This window comes from Struthio camelus, chromosome Z (assembly GCF_040807025.1).
Source record: "Struthio camelus isolate bStrCam1 chromosome Z, bStrCam1.hap1, whole genome shotgun sequence".
Classification (NCBI taxonomy): Eukaryota; Metazoa; Chordata; class Aves; order Struthioniformes; family Struthionidae; genus Struthio; species Struthio camelus.
In genome coordinates, this window is record NC_090982.1 from 76,886,714 (window position 1) to 76,903,117 (window position 16,404).

General features: G+C 40.6%; 1 protein-coding gene across 1 annotated transcript in view; it reads left to right on the forward strand.

Annotated features, from left to right (window-relative positions):
* The window catches only part of LOC104147812 (collagen and calcium-binding EGF domain-containing protein 1), a 110,581-nt gene that overhangs the window by 151 nt on the left and 94,026 nt on the right, over nt 1-16,404 (forward strand). Inside the window, exon 2 of the mRNA XM_068928919.1 lies at nt 100-180. Within this exon, the coding sequence (XP_068785020.1) occupies nt 100-180 (81 nt within the window). The remainder of the gene's footprint in view (nt 1-99; nt 181-16,404) is intronic.

Consider the following 16,404-nt stretch of genomic DNA (forward strand, 5'->3'; position numbering starts at 1 on the left):
CCCTCCCACCGGCTTCTGTTTTCCTGCGTGTTCCTTCCATTCACCACCTTCTTTTTCTTTCCTTCCTTTTTTTTTTTTCCCCGTTTCGCCTTCTCGCAGGGAGGTTTGCTCCGAGAACAAAATCGCCACCACCCGCTACCCCTGCCTGAAGCCCACGGGCGAGCTCACCACCTGCTTCAGGTGAGCGCTGGGAGCGCGGCGCGGACGCGTGGGCAGCGCGGCGGGCGGCACGCGTGTCCGCGGCGGCAGCGGCCGGGCGCTGTGCCCGAGGCGAGAGTGCGTGGGGGGACACGCGTGTCCGCGGCTCTCGGCGGTAGCAGCTGGGCGCTGTGCCCGCGAGGGCCGGGGCCATCTCCTGCCATCTGCCTCTGCCCTGCCGGCGGAGGGCTGCGGCCGGCTGCCCCGGCGTTGCCTTTACAGTCCCTGCAGCATGCAGCAACGCTGCCGGCATCTCTGGTGGCTTTTGCCCCAGTGAAAGGTTTTAGTAACTGAGCTGCAAATGTCGCTTCGACAAAGGCATCGCTGGAGAGGATGTGTGTGTGTTCGTGGGTTGCCTTATTTGAGCTGTCAGTTAGTGATGCCTCTGAGAGAGGCTTCCTCTCACCTGGATGGATACATCCAGGAGTACATTGGAGCTGCAGCTGCACTGGTTACAGTATAATCAGTGAAATCAGCTGGATTTGTCCTATCCAAAAGACGTTTACTTTTAGGTGGGTGAATCATACCCTCAGAATGAGTAACTTTTTCAGCGACCAGCTTGGAGGGAGACTTCAGCGCAGGCCTCTCAAACTAAGACAGATGAATCCAACCCTGAGTTTTCATTTTTCAGCTGTGTATTTGAGAAATATCATCTGTTTTCAGAAGAATTTTAAAGCTGTTTAAATGGTGACAAATGTCCCAGAACACTTGACAGTAGATGTGCTTTTTGAGAAATGTACACAAAGAACAAGCACACGCATATCACTTTACTGATGTGCTCTGATTATTCCCATCCCCGAAAGACATGTTTAATCTATGAAAGTTGCTTCTTGGGAGAGGTCACCTTGTGGAGGCAGCTGTGCTCTGTGTGTGTATGCATGCAAGCATGTGTGTGAAGCCATTGCATATATCAAAAATGTGATAAAGCACATTGATGCTCATGAAAAGTTTTACAGAAATCAACAAATGAGAGACATTTAAAAGCTGGTCTTAACTGAGAGACACTTAAAGGCTGCTCCTTTATTCTTTTCTCCCCCCCCCCCCCCCCAACTTCTATCAGGGAAACTTTTCATTTCTATCCACTGCGTTTTCTGTTTGGCATAGACATTTGAGCAACACGAAAACACAGCGCAGCAGGGTGCTGCCTCACTCACACCTGGGGCTCATTCACACTCTCGGCTAGCTGGGCAGCCACTGCCAAATGCAAAGGTGTCATGCTGCTATCCAGTTCTCAGCAGGGGTAGCATCCTTATGTGCCCTGTGAAGGGTTACGTGGGGACTAGAGACCTTCCTGGCTTCCCTCACCCTTGCTGCTAAATCCCACTCTCTCCCTGCTTGCCCTGTGAAGGTAGAGCAGGTTTTAGGCAGCTCTGCAGTATGCAGAAGCACGCAGCATGCTTTGGAGAGAGGCGGTGTGTAAGGCTTGGAGAGGAGGGGTGCTCTTGGGGGAAACCTCCAGCCCGTCTCTGGTTCGGGAGCAGGGCACGGGGGTGGATGAGGCTGCTCTGAGAGAAGGCAGAGAGTTATTGAAGGAGAAAGGCAGGAGGGCAGAGGTGGAAGGAGCCGTACAAAGACGGTGCGCATGTGCCCTTCCCGTTAGTTATGTCCTTACTGCTGCCTGTTCCCAGATCTGTCCTAGCAAAGTGCTTCTGCTTTTGTGTGTGAGATGAAGACTTTGCAGGCTCTGCTGGCTGCTGTGGGTCACCGTGCAAAGACAGCAGGAATCTGTCCAGCTGCCAAGTCCCCCTTGTACTGTCTTTCATCTTCGCTGAGGTACTGCTGACCTTTGGGCTCCGGTTCTGCTGAGCCTTCCTCCTCCCTGGCTCTCCCCTCTTCCCTGCTCTGAAGCAGCATTGACCATCCCCAACTGAGAATTAGGGTCTCCAAATCAGGGGCTGCCCTCCAACTCAGGGTTTTTTGGGTGATGTTTTCAAATTTGTCTATAACTATGACTGCTAGGACTGCTTTGATTTAAAAAGACAAAATCCATTTCCATGTAATAGCATGTTTTCAAGGGCTAAGGATCCAAGTCAAAGCATGCCACGAGATTTGTGGTACCTTCACAAGAGCAGGCAGCTAAGGCTGGGGTGAGGAGCACCACAGGAATGGGGCAGCATCTCTGCAATGACGGTACGCAGTTTGTCAGACTTGTCGGGCACTGATTTTGCGCGGAGAACGTATCTGTGCTGCTAAATACGCTCCTCTGAGGTCCATGGTGCTCTGGCAGGGACCAGCTGCAGCAGCCACCTGTCGTGGTGAAGCTGAAGGTGAAGAGTATCCCAATGGCTCCTGGTGGCCAGGTGTACCTCCAGCAGACACTTGAGCGTAACCTCCACAGGACACATCTGCATTTAGGGTTCGTTGATATTTCTAGGCTGATGTTGATATATTTCTGTAGTAACAAGGTGGCAGGAAGCACATGCCATTGTCAGCTAAGCCTGTGGTATCTCAAGGCAGGTTTCGCTTCACAGGACATTCGGGTACTTTGGGATCCAGTTGTCAAGTTTGGAATGACAGCAAACATTTTGAAAACTTCAGATGGAAAGGAAACTCAAAAGGACTGTGTTTTTGGAAAATTTTCACTTCAGATTCCTGAGAAACTGAATTTCAGTATTCTAATAATTACTCTTACAAAATTTTGGTTTTTTAATTTTACTAGTCTGTTTTTTGCACTGTTTCATGATGACAATAGTTACATATAGTAAAATACCTGAAATATATTGTTAGAGATGGTTTTAAAAGATAGCTAATGTCAGCTGCTATTTAGTATTAGCATGCACATTTTATTTATTTTCTAGGCCAGAGTGCCTTTTTGTGTAGAAGGGAAACAAATTGACATAAACATTATATGATGTTGTAACATGCCAGGTATAGAGCAATACACACTGCTACTTCTGATAGGTTGTGCAGTTATGCAAATAAAAAGGAATACATTTGAAATCTGATGTCAGAATTCCTAAACAAAATAGATTTTCCAAAGCGTAAATTCTTGAAAACAATTTTGTCCTTTTTTTTTTCCCTCCTGCTAGATTTTTTTTAAAGACAATCAGCATGTTTGCAGAACACTTCAATAAAAATAGCATCTCTTCATAACAAAAAATATTTCTTGAAAATTTTTTTTAGCAGATTTACTCATGAATAGAGATGAGCCAAAAGCAGGGCCAAGCCAAAAGTGGGGCCAAGCACTGAGAATATATTGGCATTTTTCCCTGTGGTCATAGCAACCTTGTACATAATTAGATGTATTTTTCCTTTTCGAATGTGTGCAGTCTGGCCCTTGGCTTGGTTTGATTTGTATTTTTTTAGATGTCCTCTGTATTTATTTTCATAAGAGTACAGAGGAACAGATGCAAAAAGAAGTTGGAGCTTGTACAGTACCTTTTCAGCGCAAATTTTATTTAAACTTTTGCATGCAAAAGTGTGTGAAGTAGTCTGTGCTAACGGCCACATCATGTAGGAACAGAGAACTGGGGATTTAAGACTGCAATAGTCTTGTAAGACCTTGAATTCTCACTGTATGCAAGATCCCAGCTGAAATAGATGAAATCTGGGCAGCGTGAAAGAGAGCATGAGGCCCTAATTATGTGTTTCTGCCCTCTCAGCTGTTTGAAAGTCATGTTAACCTGCTTAACTCCTTCAAATAGACTTTTAAACAGTTTGTTGGCACGTTAAATTAAATGAATGTTGCTGAGGTTTTCTTCAGTGCTTCCATGTGTGGTACATGGCTTGTATTTGATAATTTATTTTTGTATACATCTTAGCAGTAGTCCTTTCCATTACAGATTGGCATTTCACTGATTTTCACGGCAAACGCTACAACAGAACGCTGCTTCTGTGGTGCGTAGTGAGGTGATACCTGATTGCCCAAACCGCCTGTCTGATCGACAGCGACCCGGGGTGTTTCCATAAGAAAAAGCAGTATCCAGAAGAGGCAACCCCTTGCCTTAGCTGTGTTCCCATCACAGTACGGTAGGGCTTATGTCACTTCCAACTTCAAGAGACTGAGTCTGTAATGCAATCTGGTATAGTTAAGTCAGGAAGCAGCCTAAAATTTAATTATTGGTGTTGCCTACTTTTTTTAAAAAAAAAGAGCAAAGCCTGATCACACAATGAAGTCCTGTATATTGGGAGCGATAAATCTTATATTAAGTTACAATTCAGAGAGAGAATAGATACTAATTATAGTAAATACATATCTGAATGACAACATACAGACTAAACAAAAGCTGTTGCTGGTAGGAAGCTGTTTGTCAGTCACAAGTCATAGGAAGATTCAGGCATGAAACAGATGGGGAAAAGGAGAATGTTTGTGTCCCCAGGTTACATAAATCCCTTTGGGCACTAGATAATTAAATATTGTTGTAGAGTGACTTGAAATGAATAGTTTTACTCCTTTTGAGGAATTGTTGATAAGAACAAAGGGCTAAATTAATGAAAGCAGCATGCAGAAAGGGATAGTGCCCATCATACTTGACTGAGCCTTGCTCTGATCAGCAGATGAACACGTGAACCTGGATCTGTGCATCCTGGAAGAATAGTCTGGCTGCTGTCTTAATGGGCAAAGGGAATTTTTGTTTATTTTATTTGACCTAAACTTTTTGTCTAATTCCTTCTCAACTTGCAAATAATGTTGAGTTGCCTAAACAGAACCTTTTTTTAACAAAGAAACTGCTCACCTCGGGAGAAAAGTTATCCAGCTTTCTCAGTGAGATCATGGTGAGCGCTCTCCGAAAGTGAAGGGCACGAGGTCCTCAAGGGATGGATTATACATAATTATATGTATATAATGGCTGAATCCGTTCCTGCTCCTTCCTTCTGCAGGGCCGGCAAGAACCAGCAGATTGCTGGTGGTGTAGAGGAAGGATGTTTGGCAGAACTATCCTTGTTAATTGTGATAAAATCTTTGTAAAGATAAGACCATTACATATACAAATAAAGGTCATGTTTTGCGATTCAAATCTTGGCTCAAAAACTCAACCAATAACTTTTTCTAGAACTTCCCAAGTGAAAGGTGTTTTAAGCGGGGTGAAAATGCTGCTTCCAATGTAGATTGTCAGCGTCTGCATCTGAAAATCAGCAGGCAAAAGTATTTTACAGAGACCTTCACTGCATTTCAGGTTTTTAATTTTGCCCTGAAAGTTTACATTACACTTCATAACAAAAAGACAATTCAAATGTAGTGCAGAAGATAATATATGTATACTTATACCCTACTTAGTTCTGATGCTAACCAGAGATCACATGCCTCAAAAAGGATTTCTTTTTACTCTACTGAATCCTGATATTGCTGGTGGAGACTATTGTTTTTATAGACTGTATCGTTTTGCACATTCTTAAAAGATAAAAGTAATTGCAAGTCAGAGTGTAGCTGTTTCTGAAAGAGCAGCACTTTCACTAATATGCCCTTGGGGACCATACTCAATTCTTCGTTCCCAGATACTCAAAGAGCATGTTGCTGAGCTTTCCAACTTGCTATTACAGTTCCAATTGCTACATACAGTTTTGGAGCTTTCAGCTGGAGTAAGCAAAGATGACAAAATGTCATCTCCAGACTGTTCATTTTAGAGATTTTTTATTGATGCTCTTGTCTTCCCTATCCAAAGTTTTGCTGATTGTTTTATTTTTAATAGAATTGAAAGAACGCTGACTGACATTGTAATATAACATTTGTAAACAATAAATTTATCTGATTAGAGCAAAGGAGAACTTAATCTCCAGTTATCTTGCAGAGAAATGTACTGCATGGTGGAGTTCTGCTGAAAATTTAAGAGAGGATAAGATTTTGTATTCTGTTTTGGTCTTACAAAAGTAAACATACACAACAGCTGTAATTTCACAGCTGCCAAGAGAGTTTCTTTATGTTTCCACAAACTCATAATTCTTCCTTTGCACGTAATTTAACGGTGAAGTGGCATGAGCTGCTGAGTGTGTGGCTCGCTCAGCGTAACATCAGCATCTGCAGCATGCCTGTGTATACTGTCGATGCCGCTAGAAAGAGGTACGGCAATGTTACTTAGCAAATGGACTGAAAACAAGGAATATCAGAACTTATTTTACTAATCTATTTGTCCTGTACAGAAACCTGTGCTATACGTGTGGTACTGGGCCTTTTGAACTCCGCAGCAAACTATCATCATGAAAAATAGATGTTGAGCATCTCTACGAAGGGGCGCATAGAGGGAAGGGTGTGCCGTTGGCAGAGTCTCGCTGATACTAATTCTGAGTAAAGTCACCGGCCCAACGTTTATCAGGAGATGCAAGAACAAACTTAAGCATTCTCCTAGTGCAAAATTTTTTATTATCTATCTGTTTATAAAATTAAAAAATTCTTACTGTAAATTGCCGTCACGGGTAGAATTTTGCACCTATGAATGAATAAAATTTAGCTTTGGTACCTTGCGTATTCACAAAACAGAGTACACTACAGTGATGGTAAAACGTTTGTGTCTGCTTTCCTATGAATTTTTTTCTCATTGTTGCTCTGAAAGTAGCACTTTTAGACATCACTGTTCTGAATCCGGTCAGTCCCCAGTTTGATTTGACTTCCTTTGCTGCGATTGCCAAGGGACCTGATTGCTCTTAATTCCTGAGCTATGATGTGAATACCTGTCACCGAAGCCATACGCATCTTGCCTGTAGGTTTCCAAGCAGCATTCAGGTAGCCATGACTTTCTGGGTCACTTTGCTGCCTTAGATCCTAAGGCTAAGGGTCTTGATTTTTACTGAATTTCAGTGAGCTTAGGGAAACCTAGCTCACCCGAAATCATACAAATATAGATATAATATAGCTGGTAATATACATTTTAGTATAGATTTTAATGGCTTGAGAATAGCCTCATGCAGCAAAATGCAGTTGTGCTGTGGATTTAGTGTACAGTGTCTCCTCAGTACAGATGATTTGCCCCAGAATGAACCAATGTAATAAATGATGTTTCAGAATTTTGCGTGATTACTGCGACTGGCAAACTGAGTTAGAAATTACTTCAATTAAACAATGAGGTCTGGCAAATAGTTGTTCATGTAGTCAGGAAGTTTTTGATGTTCACATCAAAGCAGTTTGGAGAATTTTAAAATTGGCAGCCATGAGCTACATGATAAGTGCCCTCCTTGGTGGTTTGATCAATAATGAAATCCAGGTGCACTACATTACGGTTTTCATCTACAGAATATAGGGTTAAATGTGAACTGACTTTCTGGGGCATTTTGTCTAGCCCAGAGACTCCAGACAAACAAAATAGTAGCCCCAGGGCCTCCCGTGGTTGATACAGAATATGTAATAAAAATAGGCTGCCAAAGGGAATATGACTTTGGTAATTATAGTAAGTATTGTATATGCTCCCTAAGGTCAGGTGCTTTGTCCTTAAAAAAGTGATTGCCGTCTCTCTTGCTAACAGCATGACATTATTATTGCTTGTATTACCGCTCCTATTGTGATAGAGAGCCATTGGGTTGGATTGTTCTGTACTGACTGCAGTCAAAATAGAGAAGATAGAAAAGTGAGGAATGAAAGGGTAAATATATGAAGGAGTGAGGAAGGAAAAAGAAAGAACAAGGGCCTAGAACAGGCAGAAGAAGATGACTAAAGACAAAAAAAAAAAGGAAAAGTTCATCTCTGGTGTTTTCACCTAAATAGGGTGGGTGATAGAAGGGGGGTAATGACCTCCCAAGCAATTATAATTCAAATGTTTCCAGATTTCATCTATTTAAGTAGAACCTAGACAAACAAAACATCAGCTAAAAACAAATAAACAAACAAACACACACCAGGGAAGAAGCTTGTTCTCCCAACCGGACTCCGAGTTAAGCTACAAGGGCTGCTGCATCTGCCCTTGACAGACTCTTACCTTCTTCCTTCACTCAGTTGGGAAAATCTCTCTTCCCTGCAGTGAAGTGAGGGAGAATATGAGGGCAAGGAGAACACATTATGGGCAGATACTTAAATCTCCTGTTCATTTTTTGTTCAGTTCAGCTTCCCTTCACTCTTTGTGATACCACAAACTTGATGGGAAGTAATTTTAGGTCAACTATTTGAACTACACTTGGAAAAATAGATGAGGCTTGCTAGAAATCCCAGGTAATATGGGATTGCCTATATTCTGCTGTGAAAGTCGCTGTTCAGTAGGAAAAGCATGTGGGGAACAGGTTTTCTGAGACTTTTGCTGCTTCTGTTTGCTTTTTTGTTCACCTAACAGCCCAGGATGTTGGATGTTTGGGGGCTTGGGGGAGCAGTTAGTGTGCGTGTCAACCAGACCACTCAAAGTAGATGTGCTGGGCTTATCCTGCTTGCCCCATACTGTTGATTTACAGATGTGCAGAGAGACTTTACCTGGTATATGTTGTTTCAGGTTGCGCTCACTGTTGTGCAATGTTGGTAGCTTTGGGCATGTGTGACTTTTTTTCACTGAGACTGTGCTGGGTGCTCACAACCTTGAGTTTATTTATTTTAGCTCTAGCACTGTGCCCCGAGTCCTGAGGCGACTTTTCTCTGAATGCGTGCATCATTGCTGAGTGTTCAGTGGTAGCGTCACTTGGACTGGAGCTGTTGGGGTCAGAGGACTGCACTGAGTTCATTTTGTGTTAAGTCAATGGCAGGGAGAAGGTTGGCTCTGGTGAGCTTCACTCACGTTGCTTATGTCTCTTACAGGTGGTATATGGATCATTCCAATGTTCCTGTCTTTAGAATCCACACTTACTAAGAGCTGAGCCTACAGCCCATGGAAATAGAGTTGGCTTTAAATTTACAATAAAAACTTCCCCCAACGTTGTGCTTAGAATTATTTTTCTCTCTGTTGTCCATTTCCTGTTACGTGGTTTCAGTTCGCAAACTAATGGAGCCTTGTTTTATAAACTAACAGTAGCAAATGTCATTCTGTTGCTATACTTTGACTTTTCTTCTGTGTTTTTCCAATTATAAGCAAAAACAATGGAGAGCAAAATCCATACAGGGCGCACTCAGTTCCTCACTGGCATAGGAGAAGAAAGCAAGTCGTCTGAATCTCCTCGAGGGTAGTTCTGTTTTTGACAATCGAAGGGAAAAACAGTTTTAGTTGCAGACAGTAATCTCGGAGCTTAGTTGTGTTTGGAAACTCCTTCTTGCTTAAAGAGTGTTTTCCATCAAGTTGTGTTGATTTCATTGTTGATTCTGGTTCAAAAAATGAAGTATAAGTCCATAAAGCATTTAAGTTGCATCCAGTTATTAAAAACATGTACTTTAGTTGTTTTTTTTTTTTTTTTTGGTATTGTTAAGTTTAAGTTCCAGCCACATCCATTTTAATTGATGATTTCTACTGGAATTTAAATAAGGTGAAATACACATTGACTATATATAGCTCTGTGTTAATATTAGCTAGCACCCATTCAGCAGTGAATGCACATCAGTCAGAATTTTTCCTCCTTCCTTTTCAAATGGGCTGTGACTTAAAGACAGTGCATACACAATGTTTCAAGTGAGCAAGAAAGGCAAAATCAAAGTAATAATCTGAATTTTTTAAAGAGTTGTTCTTGGAGAATGAATAGGCTTATTATAAGTCAAAGGCAAGTTACATTAGAGAGAGAGCTTGAAGTAGTATAGGACAATATTCATGTGGACTAGCAAGTGTATAAAGAACAATAGTCTTTCTATGGAGAAATTGGTGGTGCATAGCTTCCAGTGTAAAACAGCAGTGTTCGCGATGGCTTTATGGTCTCATTACCCTCCCCTCGAGGGTGAAGGTTGACAATCTAATTCTCCATAAAAAGACACATAAGTCCAAAAAGTTAGATGGTGAAGTAGTATTGTAATATTTTATGAATAATAGGAAAAAGCTCACAATTGAAAAATATGTGAAGGTACCACAAAAAGCTGAGTATACTCAGAATTCTTTTCGGAAGAGAAAGAAAGAAACTTTATCGGATGCATTATTTCATTGTAAACTTCCTGCTCAGAGCTCTGCTGTCTCAGTGGAATGTTAATATCTTTATGATCACATTCAACACATTTAATATATTGTAAGTCTGACATCTTGCCTATTCAACAAGATGTTATTATGATACCCAGTTTTCATTATAGAGTTTATTATCATAGCTGCAGCAAAGAAAGCAGTATTGTTTCTTAAATATTGCTGTCTGAAATTCTGATAAAATCCTTAGTTTGGAGCTTATTGCCTCTAAGAGTTGAAATGAGTTATAATTCAAACAAAAATAGCTGAAGGGAAAATTATCTTATCTTTATAATACATAGTATTTCTGGGAATGGGAAAAACTGGATGAAAATGGGGATGAGGGTCTTTGGTAGATCTTAGTGATTCAGAAGCAGAGAGTGACCGAGATCAAGGATCAATAGCGCTACTGTTTTGTAAATGCTTGATCCTACCAGGGGATACATGCTTTTGACTACGGCTTCCTAAGGCAGGACAAAGGCACGGTAGCAACCACACACGCTTACAGTCTGGGCTGATCTTTGCCAACTGCTTGGAAATCGGCAACAAGACGATCCCAGGCATGGTCAGGCTGTTTGTCTCCATGATGAGCCAGATAGTCTATGGGTAAGTGTTTTCTCAGACTGTGACTTTGGAGGTGCCTTCAACGTTAACTTCTTGATGTGCTACATGATATGTGGGTTATACAGAAAACAGTAAATAATGCTTAGGTAGATGTAGAAACATTGCTGTTTTGATGGATATCTTGATAAAAATGCTCATTAGATTTTTTTTTTCTTCTGAAGCAGGTGTACTTCTACTCCACAAGAGCTCCTATTCACTAGAGGCCATAAAATGCATGTTCAGAGAACAGTTGGTGAAACTACTTTAAATTTCAAAATGGATAGATGGGGGAGGGCTGTGAAAAATTGGATGTTTATCATGGAAACATTCTCATTTCAAGGTTTTAAGATAAGGAAATAAAAAAATGGAATATAGGTAAAAAATGGATAATGTAGTATACGGTTTTCTTCTAACTTGTCCTGCTTGACTTCCAGCTGTGCAATAGCAAAATAGTTAGAAGATATTTAAAGTGTTGCTTCTGAAAAGGTTTCCCTGCTGACTCTCGCCTTTTATTTCACCACATATCCTTTTTCCGGACCAAACCCACTAAATTAGTAGTGGTGAAGAGAAGAAGGGGACATTACACTCCTCAGTTCTTGGACTTATCTTTTAAGAGTCTGCTCTAGGATTCCAGGCTCTGTAAGCTATCTATACAGTTAAGGGGGAAGAGAGGGGAAGACTTGTCCTTTAGGCCAAGTTAACGCTTGCTCTTTCCTCTTAGTTTTAAAATGTCTTGTAGAGAAAGCAGAATTTCACTTTGACGCAAGTTTAGTAAAGAGGCTGTCCCCACAAAAGGTTTTCTAGAGAAAGAATGCATGAATGTATTTAAAATATGTTTGCAGGACTAGTCTCTCCTGGATTTTTCTTTGAAGCTAACCTGTGTTAAAGGATTGCTTTTTAAGTCCTGTGAACGATCACTTATGATACTGTAAGAACAGATTTGCAGAGGTCTGCATTTCCATAGCTGTACTCACGTCATTTAGACTTAGGCCAAATTGCTTTGGTTTTGGAATTCCCCCATAATTCTTCTTAATGTTCCATGAAAAAATAACACAAAAAGTGATTAAAGCAGATTGAATGCTTCTTACCAATGAAGCAAGTTCCCTGCTTGACTTTTCAAGCTGATTTGTTGGCCAGAGTCTTGTCTGTGCTGTTTCTTGTCCTCACACTGACCCATATTTGAGCAGTGGTTTTATTAAGCATGCCTGGAAGGGGTCTCTATGGTGCCCTTCCAGATTAACATCGGTGGAGGCACCACTGTGATCCTGGGAGGCAATGTTGTTTAATCTTAGGATGGACTTGCCAGGAGCTAAGTTGTAGTTTGAGATCTTGGGCTAAATTTCTGTGCTCCTCAATAAGCCATATCATGCCAAATTCTGTCTTTAGTTACCTGCCAAGGTTTACTATGGGATGTTGGTGTGGGCTGTTTTCTCACCTATAAAATGGAGGAAAAAAAATATTTATCGTTGTCTCACAGAAAAAAGAAATGGATAACTTACCTGGAAGGGGGATAGTGTTCCTGTTGTAGCAAACAAGGTCACTGTAAAATCAGTCTTCAAATAACTTGCTGGACTTTGTTTACTTATGGTGATTTATTGTCATTCCAATTCAACACACTGCTACTGTTTGAGATAAGAAGAAAAAATGCTCCCTTTTAAAAGTATATTTTTTCATATCCACCGAGAGACAAATTAGATTTTTGTATTGTTTTCTTATGTTGCAAAAATATCCAGAGTATTTCCACAGTGGGAATAAGTTAATGGTACATCACTGGAAAAACTCCAATGAAAATAGCTGTGGTGCAGTGAAAAAAGAAGCAGAAAACAAGTAGTCAGGAGAAAGAATGGCTAACACGTACACATGTACTTATCTACACATCTTCATTTGCAATATGTACTGTTGGGTATATTTAAGTACCAGGAGAAAGAGACTTCAAACATTTCCATTGACCTTAGAGCCATTACAGTTATAAGCTGTTCCAATGAAAAGAAAATTGTTCCAAGAAATTCTCCTTAAGGACTTGACAAAGACTTAATGCGTGACAAATATATCTTCAGAATGGAAATAAAGAGGGAATTTTCCTGTGTTCACATTCCTCTTAATTGTGTATCAGGACTGAAGACCTTGGCTATATTCCATATTGCAGAATTTGGTGCTTTGCTCCGTAGGGCTTCTCTTTTGGAAGAAAGAATCAAAACAAACGGAGCAGTCCTTTCATTAAATGCCATCTTGACCTTCACTCTTGGAAATACAATGGCCAAGAGAATGAAAAACTACCCCAAGTATTTATTACTGAAAGCTAGCCTCAGTTGCAAGAAGATTAACTGCCTTAAGAGATTCAATATCCTGCCTATTACAATGGGGTATATGTGGAAAAGAGTTGCAAACCAGTATGAAAGAAATGCAAAAGTCTCTTGAGTGTCATGCTCGTGAGACACACGCAATCGGTGTTTGTGGGAAACACTTGAGAAACATGAGTTTCAGAAGCAGTCCTAATCAAACGCTTCATCCCTCAGTTCCTCCACTAACTAACTGGGGCTGCTGTGGGTAAGAACTGGATCATAAATCCTTAGTCATCCCAAGGTTCTTCGTAAAAATGACTAAGGGAAGCAAAGTCTTCCAAAATGTGGGCCTGGAACAGCTGGTGAAATGTCAAAATGACTTTTCTGTAGCCAGATCTCAAAAACTGAAGGAAAAGCAACTTTTTTTTTTCTAAGATAACTGCAATGCCTAAGTCCATTTATATAGAGTGAATTAAGTCTGTTCCTGAGGAAGGCTTCTTTGGAAGAGCAGGTACCTGATGAATACACAGAAATAGGAGCTAAATTCTGTTAGAAATATTTTTGTCTTTTAAAATTTGCTAAATTCGGGGCTTTAAGTAGTCTCAAATTTTGCCTTATTACTAGATACAAAATAAAGGTGATTGTCTCTGAAGATGCCTTTACATCTTTTATCTCTAAATTGGAAAGTGTTCACATTTATTTCCTCCCCCAAACCTTTCATGATATCTTTACCAAGCGTAACCATTAGTGTCTTGGAGAAAATCATTTCTTTTGGCACTCCTTTTTTACTGAAGCACGAATTTTACAAGTAAAAGCAACAAAATTTTTCATTATTTGGTAGCAGCTGTAAAAATAACAACAGGCGCACAGAGCGTGGCAGCTTATTCGGCTCCTCTATTCAGACTAAATGTGTTATCTCTAAAAGACTTTGAGACCCGAACATCTGCTGAGTTTTTTTTTTTTTTGCATCATTTATAGTAAGCTTTTATTATTGTTGCTTACAAAATGTTTTTTTTTTTAATTTCCTTCTTAAAAAGTAAATTTTCCTTAATGTACTGCTTGGTTAAATGTTCCTAGGTGGTTCATAGGCTACAGTTAGATGGCTAGTCATTCCCATTGTTTAGACAAAGGATTAGCCATACAGCCCTTAATTTTTCTTCTTAAAGCATATAGCTGAAAATCATAACAACAGAAAATTATTTATAAACTTAGGATCTTAACTGTTAAAGTTAGGAAAGCTCTGGCAATGTCTTAGACGTCTGTAGGGGCAAAACGTGGATTTCCTTAATGGAATTTTGGATTGCGATATGGCAGCCTATACACGTAGAAATGCCAAACAAATTACTGTCTTAGCCAAGACAGCAAGAATACCTCTGGTTTGTTTCCTAGTGCCTGTGAACAAAAAAGCTAGCCAGAGTCAAGATCCGTTTTGCAGCACCAATGCAAATTGAATATAGCTCCATTGGCTTTGATTGGGCTTCCCTAGATTTATGCTGCTTTAAACAAATGGTGAAAACGGGCTTTAGCCCCTGGAATTCAGCTTTTGTGAAATGGCTCCCAGTTCTCTTCAGAATGAAGTAGTTTGATCTTGTTTTAGCAGGAATCATCTAACTCAGCAGTTGTTGTGTATGAACAATTAAGTTCTTTTTTTTAGTAATTTGTGTCATAGATTTTTAAAATTATTTTGGGTTGTGGGTGATGCAGGATTTTAAAAAGCAGCTTGGATTCTCGCATAATGCATTTGGATAGTCAGTTTTGGGCTATTTATTAATAAGTAAATAAATAAAAGTTGTGCAATTTTACAAAATGTTGGAAACCTTCAATGGACTGATGCATCTTTACTGCAAATTGTAATCAGTCTTTTGTATTTACAGCCCTGTGTTTTCAAGATCAGTGTAAATTTAGTCTCAGCCCTCTGATGCACCAAGGCACAGATAATCAAAGCAGTTTAGATACTTAACTGCATTGATTTTAGAGCGGGTAAGATGCCCACATATCATCTGAGCATCTGTGCTTAAGTAGAAGGCATATGGAATATAGGACCGGAAAGGAGCAGCCAATTCCTACGTGTGGTCACACTTTACACCTTACTGATGTGGGAAAAAAATGATTTACAAATCTCATTTTAGTATATGATCAAGGCTGTATTAGATATCTTTGACCAGCCGACTAGGATGATCCCCTGGACTCCCCCACTCGAAGCACGTTCTCTAACCCTCAGATTATTCTCACGGTTCTTCTTTGAATCCTCCTGCATTTATCAATATCCTTGAACTCCAGACAGCAGACAAGACACTTAATTTTAAGGTTAGGTACACTAGCTCCGGGTGGCTGCAGTACAGACTTTCCCTTTCTCTTGTTATTTATCCAAGACTCTCAGCAGTATTTTTGGTCATGGGACTGCACTTTTCCTTTCTGGAAAAAAGGAAAAACTACTTATAGCTCTTTTGAATTTTTGTACAGAACTACCAAGCTGCCTCGAAGCTTGTACAGAACTACCAAGCTGCATTCCCTTTTTTGTTTGTTCTGATACGTTTCAACTTTATTTAACGGTGCTGAGTGTAAGTTTAGAAGTGGAAAACACCTCAGTCTTATCAGGAGCAGGAGAACGTGCCATTCTGTCAAAGCGAGAATCAGGTTGTCCAGAAAGGAGGAGCAGCCATCAGCATCAAAGTGTGGCAGGTTTACACAGTCCCTTCATAGATTTTCATATTACGTTATATGATATGATACAATGAGGCGAGTCAGAGAGAAAATTAAAGATGCACAGGTTTTCATCAGAAAATTAGTCTTCTTCCACTCAGTTTGTTTCAGAAAAGCCTTTTTGTATATTCCTCTTTATATGATGATCATGCTGGACTGTCTTGGTGCATAAGCCCAGGAGCCCGGCAGAGCAGAGCAGGAAGGATCTCTGGGTGGGTAGACAGATGTTTGGGGTGCAAGAACCTGCTGGGGAAGGATTCATGGGGTCATCACAGAAGTGATGTGGCTCAAAAAGGGGTGCCAAGTCAGCTTGAACAAGGCTACTGGAAAAACTCAGCGAGGAAATGTAGCAATTAGGGACAGGGCTATGGAAACCCCAGACTTGGAAGATAATTTCCGTGTTGGGGAGCACAGAGCTGGAAATGTGGAGATGCAGGGTAAGCCTTATGAAACCCCTAATCTGAAAAGCATGGTGGCAAGGCCGGTTAACTTGAATAAATAAGGGAAAGACCTTTTTTTTTTTTTTTTCTTCCCTCCTGGGCTATCCTGAGCCATCAGAAGGCTGAAATGCCCCTTGTGTAGACGTCTGAGAAGAACCAAAGTGGTGTGCATCTGCAGAGAGAAAGCTATATATTTTCTATCTGCTTTAGAAATGTCACCTCAGTCAGCCTTTCTCCAGTATTTTCCTAGAGGAATATATG